This window comes from Equus asinus, chromosome 21, assembly GCF_041296235.1.
Source record: "Equus asinus isolate D_3611 breed Donkey chromosome 21, EquAss-T2T_v2, whole genome shotgun sequence".
NCBI lineage: Eukaryota > Metazoa > Chordata > Mammalia > Perissodactyla > Equidae > Equus > Equus asinus.
This window is the reverse complement of record NC_091810.1, coordinates 32,962,972-32,976,782: the sequence shown is the minus strand read 5'-3', so window position 1 is coordinate 32,976,782 and position 13,811 is coordinate 32,962,972. Positions and strand designations below refer to the sequence as shown.

General features: G+C 40.8%; 1 protein-coding gene across 4 annotated transcripts in view; it reads left to right on the top strand.

The window, feature by feature from the left end:
- Positions 1-13,811, top strand: part of TAFA1 (TAFA chemokine like family member 1) — a 466,057-nt gene that overhangs the window by 352,861 nt on the left and 99,385 nt on the right. For 2 of the 4 annotated variants that reach the window (XM_014836080.3, XM_070493146.1), the window contains one exon: positions 10,935-11,075. In XM_014836080.3, the coding sequence (XP_014691566.3) occupies positions 10,935-11,075 (141 nt within the window). The remainder of the gene's footprint in view (positions 1-10,934; positions 11,076-13,811) is intronic. The other 2 variants (XM_070493147.1, XM_070493148.1) reach the window with 1 other exon arrangement.

Genomic DNA, 13,811 nt, shown 5'->3' with positions numbered 1-13,811 from the left:
ATACCTAAACCATTACTTGGGTTCCCCTCCCTAATACTACTAAGGCATCCTTACTGGAAAAGAATGCAAGTTCTGTAGTATTTAAAGAACAGTAAGGAATCAAGGATGTGCTTCTTGTAAACTCATTGATGCATCTTTGAGTAAAATTTATTTCCATGTTGTGAGAGCAGTTATTGAAAATGATTTCTGAAGTAGAATTTCAACATATCCAATGTTTAAGCCATTTTCTTCTTTAAAAAAAAGAAAAAATCTAGGGGATGGGTGTTGAGTTTATCATGATATTACATTACTTTTAGCAATCTTATTTCAAGGGGATAATGAGGTCTAAAATTAGTTTCCCAGTCATTGGCCTGGGGTGAGAGTAGGAAGACGGGCATGAGGAATGGTCCATATTGATGAAAAGAGGAAAAAAATGAGAAGAGTCCATTTTTTTTCCAGTAATGATCCTGATCTAATCAAAGTTGATGATTCCAATAGTATTACCAACAGCAAAATATCTTTTAAAGACTACTCTGAACCAGGTATTATTATAATCACTTTGCCTGCACTTATTTAATTCTCATTCCTTCTTGGTCCTCAAGACAATCGTATGACGTTAAGGCTATTATTATCCACACTTCACAGATGAGAACCTGAGGCATAGAATGGAAAGTAATAGGAAGCACCAGATCCAGGATTTGAATCTTGGCAGCACGGCTGTAGAATTTGGAATCTTATTCATTACGCTACCCTGCCTCAAACATTGCTGTCCCTCCCAGAATTTCTTCCTTTTGTCTACATTTGTCTGTTCTCTGCATACCCTAGAGCCCTAAGAGGGAGGAGATGGTAATTTGTTTAATCTCAGGCATAAACAAATCAAACAGCCATTTCTCCCTCCTCAACCAAAACATGCTTAAAGTTCCCTTAGTGTCTCCCCTGTCCATGATTTACAGACAAAGACACTTGCAGCTACCTTCCATTCCAGTGGGTCAATAAAGCATTTTTAACACAGTCTTAAATATGCATTTCTGACATCCACTACAATAGATTCTAAGAGAGCTATTCATAAGGGCTTGATCAAGAAGTCTTACAAAAGTGAGTCTCAAAAAATCTGTGCTTTGTCTTACACTTAGCTTTTAAAGAAAGGAACTAGTTGCAATAAAGTGAAAATGCTAGGATTCGAGCAATCGTGTCAGTCTTAATATTCCTTAATCACGTTTTATTCATTTCCTCTAAAAGTTATCCTTGACTATAAGCAGAGATATCCTGGCTTAACTATTAATGAGGACTAAAATTTCCTTATGGTTACTCTTAACTGCTATTTCATTTTCCAGTCATTTCGCTTAGAATAAAAAGCTTTTCCTTGGTACATTTTGGCTCTACCCCAAACCAAGTTTCCAAGTTGATTTTTCTATAGAAGTGTATTGGAAGGCCACTTCTTTGCAAAAGCTACATTTATGATTCAAGTTCATTTTCTGAAAAGACCACATCACAGATATTTAGGAAAAATTCCCCAAAGAGGATTCATTTATATTCATTCTTCTCTTCTTTTCCCTTCTCTTTCTTCTCTTTTCTTCATCTTTCTTTCTCCCCTCTCAGTCCTTCCCTTTCTTCTTTCTTCCTCTGCTTCTTCCTTTTCTTCCTCTCTTCCATCATTGAGTCATTTGATCATTCAATCCTTTAGCAAGTGCATGAATGCCTACTATCACACCGGGTACTAGGGACAGAGAAGTAAACAAGATGTGGTCTCTGCCATCATAGAGTGTCTCAGCCAAACAGGATAGACAGGGACTGAACCAATCATCCCAAGAAGGAGACATGCTGCAAAAGAGAAGTTTGGCTTGCTAAGAGAGTGCACAGTGAGGGTCAAATCTAGTCTTTGGGGAAGAGGTTCATTCAACAAATATTTACAGACCAAACATGGGCCAGATTCCAAGCCTAGTTCTAGGGACAAAGTGATGAAACAGAAAAACTCCTGCCCTTACCCTTTACAAGAAAAGTGAGACATTATTTAAAAATACCAAAATAATGCATTCTGAATATTATTTTGGGATAATTACAAGAGGTTGTAGGATCATATAACAGGGGAATCTAACTTACAGTATAGTTCAAGGAGACCACCTGAAGAAGATTGAGTGATGACTACAGAGGCCAAAAACAAAATGTCCAGGGTTTAGACTTATGTTATCTTTTTATCCGTAAGATAATTCTCTTCTATTCCAACTTAACACTCTACCCTAGCATCTGTTTCCCAGAAAACCTGGTGTCGTGATAATTTTGAATTGCTTGGCTATGTTCAGTCTTGGACATGAAGCCATCAACACCAAAATATACTACTGAATGTCAAATTCTCTGGCCAAAGACATTAGCAATTTCCCACAAATGCCCGTTCTTAAATGTAGACCCAGTTTGCAGTCCAAAGCAATTCAGTTGGTTGGTATCTGCTATTTCTATAAGATGTCCATTCTGAGAGCAAACTCTGTTTTATGATGCCAGCCTTCAAGTTTTTAGCCATCTGCTTGCCAGTCATTCCTAACCTCATCTTCCCTTTCCATCGTGGCATAGAATTGTCATCAGTAGGGACTCTTTTTAAAAGAAATGTTACCCTTAGCAATTCATCTTCTTTGTATTTCCTCGCTCGTACAGGGCAAGACAGTGATGCATTGAGCTGGGGAGGAGAGATCATTGCTAGGAGCATATTGGGATTGGCATTTTTTTAACTTCTCCAGTTCAGAGAGAGTTGCTGCTGCCAGAAATAATCTTGAAAAGCTGTCTTTTTTTCCCTTTTTGGATATTAGAAACTTTCTCTTCCTGTAAAAAATAAGATTTTGATAATGTACTCAGAGCTCCAACAAACCCAAGAGAAAGAGCAGAAGAGGAAGTGGAGAGCTGCCCGATGGAGCGTCCCTGCAGGGGACCTTCCCATTGCCACCTTGGGGAACAAAGGGAATGAGAAGCAAGGCCACCATTTTGAAAATTTGTGGTAGTGGAAGAACTGGGAAGTGATGTCCATCTAACTTTTTCATATTGGCCTGCATTAGCCAGATAATTACTGCGTTTACCTTATAATCCGAAAAAACAATGGGACCTCTTATGAGGCTGGATTTAGGGTATGAGACTAATTTCTAATGTTTTATCTTAGATTTGTTTTCTATAGACAAAGTGAAGTGATGATAGCAGCAATAATCTAGAAAATCTGAATAGTAAATAGCACAAATAACCTCTATACTGGCTTGTTCCCTGTGCCACATTCTCTACTGTTAGCTAATGTGTTACCTCACCTGTCTTATTTGCTGGATCTACGGATGCTAACTGAAATCCAGAAAAGAAGTCATTTTCCGAATAATCCATAAGTAAAACTGGGAAGCTCAATTTTCTGAGCACTTAAATGGCTTTGCTTTAAGAGGCCATAAATCATCTTGAAATCATTTTGGCTTGGATTGAGGTAAAATTTAAGAATGGATTGGCATTGGCACCAAAGAAAAGTCTGAAAGGCATTTACAGGACAAATATTATCCTTATGGTTTTGCGGTAACCATGGCCGTTAGGTTTGAAAGGACAGTTCACTAGGTAATCCTTAAAATGCAGATGAAAAAGATTTAAAGGGACAATTTTCCAGTTCCCAGAAAGGGTGGTGACAAATCTAACTCTTCCCTTTCATTGGGGACAAAATGGGAACGTTTTGCTTTCCTGTCCCCTTTTCAAGCAGCCAGCTAATGAGGACAACGGACAAAGAAGACTTTACAGTCAGTTCCAGAGGGTCTTGAAAAATTCTATCCCTGTTGTTACTACAGAAGTCCGGAATTTTATTTCTTTTCACAGAATTTGATCAACTTCTCACTGTGTCTTGGGTGGACCATGGTAAATGTGGGCTCCTCATATAGTCAAGAAGTAAAACACATGTAGAAATTGGGAGAGAGGAGTGTATCTTATAAGCTTACTATACTAAAGACATCCAAGCTTCTCAAGAAACAGTACATTCCATGTTATTTGATTGTTCAAAAATCCATGAGAGATTTGTAATTAATTTTTCATTTTGTTTAGACGTCCGTCCATCCATCCGATGCAGGGTCGGTGAGCCGAGGAGTCGAAAGAAAGAGTTCTTGGACTCTCAAGATCTGGCAGTAGTGCTCTTTCATTTAGAGAATAGAATAGCATGGGGACAGGACCCATGGGCAGTCAGAGCTTCTGCTGCCGCTGCTTCTGCTGCCCCCGCTGGCATGGGGACAGGGCCCATGGGCAGGCAGAGCTGGTGCGTGGGGACAGGACCCACGGGCAGTCAGAGCTTCTGCTGCTGCCCCGAGTTGAGGGTTAGGGCTAAATTTAAGGCGTAGGTATGTGAGTCATCTCTTTACGAAGACAAAGGAAAGAACATGAAAAAAAAGTTAAAATGGTATCAGTGCAGGTGGGGTCTGGTCGTTGGGTGATCGCATGACTTTTAGACAAGAATCAAATCGGATTAAGTAAAGGTCAGAAGCCACCACCCTAAATCAGTTACATGAGATTGCCAGACAGCAACCAACTTAAGTTCTTGCCTTCCCCATTAAGAGTTTCTAGGGATAAGGTCATCTCTCTTCTTCTTCCTGGTACAGAGAGGGAGGCACCTTTTACAGATAGAGATTTACCTTACAAATGTAAATGTGTCCCAACAAGGGCATGTTCCATTCCCCAGAGCCTCCTTCCCTGTCCCAGCCCATCAAAAGCAATCAGCCCCAAACAGTCCCAATGCCAAAGAGACACATCCTGGGGTGGCCAATTTCAGGTCCCTACAAGGTCATCCCCCCTTCCTTCACAAACGCAAATGTCTCTCAAAAGGGCAAGCAAAATTCCAGTCCTTGGAGCCTGCTTCTCATCTGCAGTTTTAAAAGTAACTAGCCTAAAAATCCTCATCATAAACCGTTTTAAAATTAAGCAGCCTAAAAATCCTCATCACATCCATCCAACTAACAAATACTTGTCATTTAATATTAGCTTTAGAGAGCTGCTCATTAGCTAAGTACAGTCGTTTTTTACTTTTTCCTTAGTAGAGGAATCCTTTTGAAGAATAGATTTTTACACTCAGTGTTAAAAATAAAGTAATTAGAGTTGCTGACTACTTTCCTCCAATGGAAGTAACTGAGCTCACTCAGAAAATCCATAGAACCCCACAAAGCATAACTTGAAAACTTCTGAGCAAAGGACTACAGATGTAAGAGAGCCTTTTCCTGTCAAAGATCTGTTTTCACTTTGTCAACTCAAATCAGTGGACCAGGGTTCCGCGGTCAAGATAGACTGAAAGATTAAATTGCTCTGATTGACTGTGGCTAGGTCAGCCACAAATGTAAACCTTGGGAATCAGGAGATTTGGGTATGGCAGGGTCAATCAGACTTTCTAAATATCAGAGTCCTGTGGGCCTGCAAGACCTGATTCTGGGCTCCACATTGGTGTGCCAGAGCAGTGAGTGTAATTGAAGCCACAGTTCAACTTGTCAAGATCAGATGAGCTTGTTATTTAGAGAATACCTCCCTGACTTCCAATGTGCAAATCCATCATCTGTGAGCCAGAGGAAGATATGGTTTGGGGTCATTGACTTTATATACAAGGTTTTAATGAAAATGGAGCACTTGTCAATTTCCAGTTGCCAAGTTTTCCTCTTCTTTTCAGAGAAATGGCAGCATGTGTGCAGGGCTGGGACTAAGGAAAGAGCACTGTATATGGGGTCAGAGGATCGAGGTGCTGGTCCAGATGCTGCCAGGTACTTGCTAGATAAAATATGGGCAAGCATTTAAATCTTGATCTCAGTTGCCTCCCTATAAAATGAGGGTAATCATAACCTCACTGGGCTTTTGTGAATATAAAACGAATTGAAGGTTTATAATGTATCTACCTTGGTGTCAGGCATATAGCAAATATTCAAGAAATGGTTAACTCCTATAATACTATTATTATTACTGTTAGTTAAGTGGCTATGTCATTTGGCTGCTCTAAGTCTGCATCCTCACTAGCTAATGGGGATAACAGTAGTCCTATTTCTATTTTTGAACTATTTTGAAGATTAGATGAAATATGTCTTAAAAGTACTTTTCAACCCTAATAATAATATTACAGACAATGTTTAATAAAGAAAACAATAGGAATCCCTATCCTTGAGATCATCTTCCAGGGAGAGACTCAGACAATAAGTATAATAAATGAGCACATTATATACTATATATATATATTTGAAAGTTGCAGGTCCCCTGGAGGTGGGGATGGGGGTGCATAGAACAATGGAAGGGAGATCATGAGTGCTGGCGGAAGGACTTATGATTTAAATAGGGTAGTCAAGTGGGCCTCTGATAAAATGACATGTGGCAAAGATATGGAGGAGGTGAGGGAATGAGCCAGAGACCTACCAGAAGTGTGTCCCATGTGGTGCATAATTTAGCTTGTCAAGACCAGGCAAGCCTCTTATTTAGAACAACGCCTCCCTGGATTTAGAGCCATCCTCAAGAAACATCACGCCTGCCATGTTCAGTCAACAGCCTACAAGGACACCAATGTCCCTGGAGCAGAGAGAAGGAGAGACAGGTGGTAGCAAATCAGGTCCATTTGTGGGGTAGGGGTAAATTAGATACTTAACCTTGGTAACTATCCTAGGCCAACTGTTAGACTTCCTTTTGGAAGTTTTTCATCGACAAAGAATGACTACTTGTGACAGGATAAAAAAAAAAAAATGCATGAGTTTTAGAGTCCAACAGACCTGGGTCACACTTGTGTGATTCTGGGCAAGTTATTCAACCTCTCTGAGCATGAACTTTTCATCTGTAAAGTGGGGATATTACCTTGTACAGTTGCCAGGAGTTTTATAATTAATGTAGGTAAAGTGCCGAATACAGTGCCAGCACCCAAATCAGAGCTTCCTAAATGTCAGCGGGTGCTGAGATGACGCGGAACCGCTCCTTTGGCTCATCTACAACAGTGCCAGGAGGGACTGCCTTTGGGGCTCATGGCCACCTTGTTGTCTGTATTATTTAACTCAGTGCAGTAACTCAGACAATCTGGCATGTCTGTCACTGTGTCTGCTGGCTTGACTATAAGTCAAATGAGATTCAAAATACGTCCTGGGAGCTTTCATATGCCTTGTGCTATTTTCAATCACAAATGTTGCTCCAGTCTTGTATTAAAGCCAAGTGGTGACTTTAACGTTAGTGGTATTTTCATGCAGCATAGAACGAGCTATTACTGGCTCGACTGAGGGTGCTTGTAGCTGACAATTTTAAGCTGAAGTGACCTGATTACAGGTGTCTGGGTTAAAGAGTATTGTGTGCAATTAGCCCTATTGTTCTATTAACTCTAATCCCAGTGATGGGCAGATGGTGAGAGTGAGAGACTCTTCTCATGATCCAACTTCAAGCCTGCTTACTTCCAGCTCAGAATTTTGCAATGGCCTTTTCTTTTCTTCTGCTTTGCCACCTTGCGCTTCTCCAACTGCTCCTGAACCCAAAGGTCAAGGTGGTCACTCTGGAGCAATATCCACATCACATCAGTCCTTCACTTCAAAATGCCCATTTGTGCCTCCCTGCAGCATAGGATCATACTGAGCCCTCTCCAGTTAAGTCCTATCTCAGGGCCTCAGTTCCACCTAATCTAATGTGTTTTTTAAAATGCCCCGACCAGCTCCTTAGAGAAATGACTGATTCTAGGACAGGAAATGTACAAGATAAGCCTGGAGCATCTTGTAGGGCCAGAAAGTAAGAAAGTCCCCCCACTAAAAAAAAGGGACACAGAAGCCAATTGAAAGAGCTCACAATGGCCAAAGCTGGAACATTTTGAGCAAAAAAAGAATAATAGAGTATTGGATTATAACCCAAAGTATAAAATACATATCCATGAGTCCATACTGATACAAATGATTGAATAAGTAAATAAATGGTAAAAAGGGCACAAATATGCCATGCAGAAGAATTTCCAATTATTCAAGTAGATCTCCACCGTCAAGGAATTGGAGCTTAACTCCTCGCCCCTTAAGTATGGGCTGCACATAGTGACATCCTTCCAAAGAGGACAGTGTGGAAGGGGACAGGGTCGAGGGGAGGGAAGAGCAGTGTTACAGTGAAGAAATCTGACAAGCATTACTTTGGCCAAGTGATCAAGGTCAACATCAACAGTGATCAGTGAGGTTGATAGTATGTACCCTTGATATGATGTGATGAGACTGACACTTTACCTCTGTAGTCTTCCTCCAAAAACACATAACCTCAGTCTAATCATGAGAAAAACATCAGATAAATCTCAGTTGAGGGACATTTTACAAAATACGTGACCAACACCCCCAAAGCTGTCAAGGTCAAGAAAATAGGAAGCAATGTCTGAGAGACTGTCATAGCCGAGAGGAGTCTAAGGAGATAAGACAACTAAATGTAATGTGGTGGTGTCCTGGATGAGATCCTGGAACCAAAAAGGACATTAGGTAAAACCTGAGGAAATCTGAATAAAGCATAGACTTTAGTTAATAATAATGTATTAATAATGGCTTATTAATTGTAACAAATGTACCATATTAATATATTGAAATTAGGGCAATAAAATAGGAAATAATAGGGTATAACATATGTGGAGACCCTCAGCACTATCTTCACAAATTTTCTGTAAATCTAAAAGTGTTCTACAATTAAAAGATTGTTTTTAAAAAAAGGCACCAGTCTCTCACATTAGTGAAATGCTTTCCCTTCATCATTGCCCGGTGAAGCCCTACCTTTCAATGCAGAACTTAAGGAGCCTTCCTAGATCTTCGAAAACAATTGGGTCTCCCCATCCACCAAAGTCCACAAAACTTGGTTCTATATTATAGTGTTCATTTTAATTAATTCACTTATTCTTTCATTTGTTCAACCAACAATTATGGAGTCCCTACAGCAGTTGTTAATGATAGGGCTGTAAGGAAACAAGCAACAACCCTGACCCTGACCCCACTTAGAGTTTGCCTGCGGTCACAGTGTAGTTACAATTGCGAGAGGAAATGTGTGGTGTACTCAGAGAATGAACAATAGTGAAAGCTAGGGGAAGTTCTCTAAGGAACTGACCTTCGCGTTCAGTTCAAGGGAGAGTTAACTGAGTGAATGCTTTTGAGTTGGGGGTGGAGGGATGGGAGGTAGGAGAGAGTATGCCAGGAAAATCGTACTCACAAAGTTTCTGAGGCAGAAAGGAGGGAAGCATCCTCAAAGAAATATAACATCAATATTTTTATCATAGGTAGCATATATGGACTCTTTACTTTGTAAAGAGGCTCAGTGCTAACCCCTATACGTGTGTTATCTTGGTTTATACTCACACAACCCTATGAGGCAGGTGTTATTTTTATTCCCATTTTACAGATGAGGAAATTGAGGCACTCAGGTAGTAAGTGACAGAGCTGGGATTCAGACTAAAACAGGCTGGTTTGAAAGCCCCAACTATTCCCTCCCATTGAAGGAGGCAGAATTACTCTGCCTTAAGTCAGAGATCCGTGTGGGGGTTTCTTTCATCTGAAACCAGGGTTTCTCAACCTCAGTACTATTGACATTTTGAGTCAGTTAGTTCTTTGTTGTGGGAGCTCTCCTGTGCATTGTGCAATGTTTAGCACCATCCCCGGCCTCCACCCACTAGATGCCAGGAGCACCCACCCTCCACCAGTAATGACCATTAAAAATGTCTGCAGACTTCGCCAAGTGTGGTGGGGAGGGAGAGCAGCAAAATCACCCCACCTCCCACGTCTGCGTTGAGAACCACTGCATTAGGCTATGTTCTCAGGACAGGTGCAGCTGTGTGTTGTCTGCCCTCCTCCCTTCTTCTCTCCCATGTTCCCTCGCTCCTCTCCTTTTTTCTACTCTTTCCCAAATGCTCACCATGGATGGGCTGGATACATATCCCTTACAGTTTATAACACAATCACTTATATATAGTGGTTGCTTAACAAATGCTTGCTGAATTTCTGCCAACTGAATCCTAAATGCCAAGAATCCTAAATGTTCTAAGCTCATTCTTGTCAAATGAAAAACATTCTTCCTGAATGCAAAAGTTGATGTTGGGTAAGGTAATTCCTGGTTTCTAGGCACTTGGAGAATCTTTTGTGTCCCTAGAGAACTGGCTTAGCTGATGTCCTGCAGGCTGGAAAGACCCACCTGCGTGCTCACCAACCCTTAGACAGACTCGGCAGTGTGCCTGTTAAAATCTAGCGGAGAGTGACAAATGTTAGGTTGCCAATAAATGTTGATGAATGCACGGCTGACCTGTAACACTTAAGCGAAACCATATGCCCAGGTCTGTAATTTGAGATGCCATTTAAAGCACAGACCCATTTTCTCCAGCAATTGTTTCCATCATTTTTGGATGAGACCTGGATTTTGGAAATGACTCCCCAACTAGATTTTCTATTCAGCCCCCTTGAGAGTGGGCAGGCAGTGGGAGGGAATGCTAATTTCTGGGCAGTTTTCCTGCCTCTACAGGTTCTGTATCACTGGAGTGTCAGTTGCTTGTCATTAGTGGGAGCTCAGAGAATTCTAAATGCTAAGATAACACAGGAGTGAGCTCCCAAAATATAATGCATTTAAATCAGGATTGTCTTTATTTTATGTTAGCTCCAGGCATCCACTGCTCCACTGCCTCTGAGTACATGTGGCCTGGAATTGTTGCCTTTTAAGGTCTATTCATTGGTGTTCTCGGTTGCATTTGAAGTATAATGCTATAATGCCTGTCTTCTCCAAGATTACGCATACCTTTTATATAATCTTATATACATGTATATGTATATATATATCATAAATATATATACATGTGTGTATACATATATATCACATCATATATAGTGGGAGAGAACCCATTGGTAATTATACTTCATGGAAACTATTTCTATAATTTCTCTCACTTTTCCCAACACCTCCACACATATCCCCACAGGCCTGAATGGCCACTGAGTCATTTCTAATCAGTGTCCCTGTTCCTTCTCTCTTGCCAGAAGGAGGGACATGTGAAGTGATAGCGGCACACAGATGTTGTAATAAGAATCGCATTGAGGAGCGGTCACAAACAGTAAAGTGTTCCTGTCTACCTGGGAAAGTGGCTGGAACGACAAGAAACCGACCTTCCTGTGTCGATGGTAAGTAGCTGGTTGTACATTTCTCTCTAGGCGTTCATCTAGGTGTGTACCATGCATAATATACTCTTCTATTTCATCTAAATATGGTTGAGGATAATGAACAAGGTACATGCGAATCTGGAAAGTTATACAAATGCCAGACCTGAGCATAGAGTTCGAATTCTTGTTTCTCCAGCTTTGGGATTTTCGAATGGTTTATTCTGACATTTTTCAGAGAAGATTAAGGTAAAGAAATTTTTCCAAGTCAAGAAATTTGAGAGTCTAGCTCATTTGGGAAGTGATTTTGGATTGAGGTGACAGATCATGGGGCTGGTGATAATGGTAGTAAAGTTAACAACATCTAACATTCATTCAACACATATTTTAAGAGCATTTACCATATGCCAGGCACGGCTCTGGGTGCTTCACGTACATTCATGAACAGATAGACGTGCCCTGAGTGTTCACCGTGTGCCAAGCACTGTCTTAAACACTTCTCACGCGTGATTTTATTTACTCCTCCCAACAGTCCTATGCTAGTTTTTTATTGATGTATAAAAAATTACCGCCCCCCCCCAACCCCGAAAAAACTTAGCAGCTTTAAGCTGCAAGTATTATCTCACAGCTTCTGTGGGTCAAGAATTTAACTTAGCTGAGTGGTTCTGGCTCAGAGTCTCTCCTGTGGGAGCAGTCAAGATCTGAAGGCTTGACTGGTGCTGGAGGATGGCTCACTCACATGGCTGTGAGCAGGTGACCTCAGTTCCCTGCCACATAGACCTCTCCATAGAAGCTTGGTGTCTTCACTTCATGACAGCCGCCTTCCCCTAGAGTGAGCGATCCAAGAGAACAATACAGAAGCCATGATGACCTTTTGTTTTATGACCTAACCTCAGAACTTACACTTCATTGCCTCCACAATATCCTATTGGTTATACCAGTAACCCTATCTATTCAACGTGGGAGTGGACCACAAGGGCTTGAGGACCATAAAACAGGGATCACTGGGGCAGATAGACTTTCCTTCCTGTTTTAAACATGAAGAAGCTTAGTCTTAGAAGACTTAAGTAATGTTTCATTGGTCCTTTGACTGGTAAGTTGTAGCTTGACTGACTCTTGAGCCCAGAGCAACTGACTCTAATATCAAGTCTTGGCCACTATCTTTAAAATAATTTTGTATGCTCCGTCCCACAGTGAGTCCAAGGTTTAAAGGGACCTAAAATATCTCTCCCCATCTTTATCTTTCATAATTTTAAAACCGCATGTGAGTTGATCTTCAGATTCTTCAGTAAGAAAATCAGAACTCAGAGAAGTAAGTCACTTGCTCAAGGTCACATAGCAGGAATTAGAACCTGATTCTCTTGGCACAGGGTCTCTTGTTCTTCCTTGAGTTATAGATGAGGAAGGACATCTTCTAGATTGGCTCGTGTTACTTTTTTTTAAATTTATTATGAATCATTAGGTGGTTAGAAAGAGAAACACACTCAAGCTAGACCAAGCAAAAAGGAAGCTACTTTTTAAGAAAATAGAGAAATCCGGCGAACCCAATCACGGGAAATTCAGCCAAACCTTATGGGATTCATAATTCTTCAGGCAGCTACCATCTTTTTTTCTTTATTTCTGATCTCTGTCTCCTTCATTCCCCTCTGTGTGGACTAGTTCCCTCTTCAAGCATTTTAGCTTTTCTCCCCCATAATTTAGGGACTCATGTGAGGCTTTTATTTGCATGGTGCCAACTCTGATCTCACTCAGCATCATGGTATAATCCAAATATATTGGAATCAATTCCTGTGTCTTAAATGCATTCTCTGAAAAGACTAAATATGATTGGTCCAGCTCAAGTCATCTGTCAACCTCTGCTTAATCAACCATAGCCAAAGGGACAAACTCATGTGGCGTGGACAGTTGCCTATTCTGTACCATAGAAAGGTCAAGCTTTTTTTAGAAAAAAAAAAAAGATGTGAAAAAGCCAGGTTTGGAAATACACTGTGATCAGCAGTTCTCAATCAAGGCAAGTCTCAGGGGCCATTTGGCAATGTCTGAAGACATTTTGATCTAGACATTTGTTACAACTAGGGGGATGCTACTGGAATCTGGTGGATAGAAGCCAGGAATGCTGCTAAACATCCTACAATGCACAGGATAGCCCCACAACAAAGAGTTATCCAGCGCCCCATGTCAATGGAGCTGAGGTTGGGAAACCTGCACAATGATTATTTCCTTGTTCTAGATCACAGTCAAAACAGTAAGGCAACTCAAATGCAGGGAAGGCAGACAGCCAGACTAGAAAACCTGTTCCATCCTCTTTCAGGAGGAAACTCTTGGCCTTAGAAGCCAATAAACATCATAAAACCATGATGGTTTCTCATGTTCTCTGCCAAACAAAGCATTGAGTCTGTAAACTATAAATCTTCATTTTGTTTCAGTTCATTTTTTTTATCTCTAATGATCTAGAAATAGAATTGCCTTTAGGATTTGGATGCAAGACACAAAGAGCAATGCACTGTCTATGCTGGCAGAGGAGGAAATGGCATCTGGCCCTGAGTCTCTGGGAGAAGCTAAGCCACATATTGGTAATATTTTGTCTCTCGGAACAAGTTTGTTCGACTTTGGAAACTCTGAGCACTTTAATGTGGTAGTTTCAGGCAAGAGAGCTGTTAGTCTCCATCTTTCAAGCAAAAGTCAGTATATTGTATTCTTTAGCCTCAAGCTGATTATTCCTGGTTTCCATAGCGTTCCACTCCTCCAAAATCTTTGAAT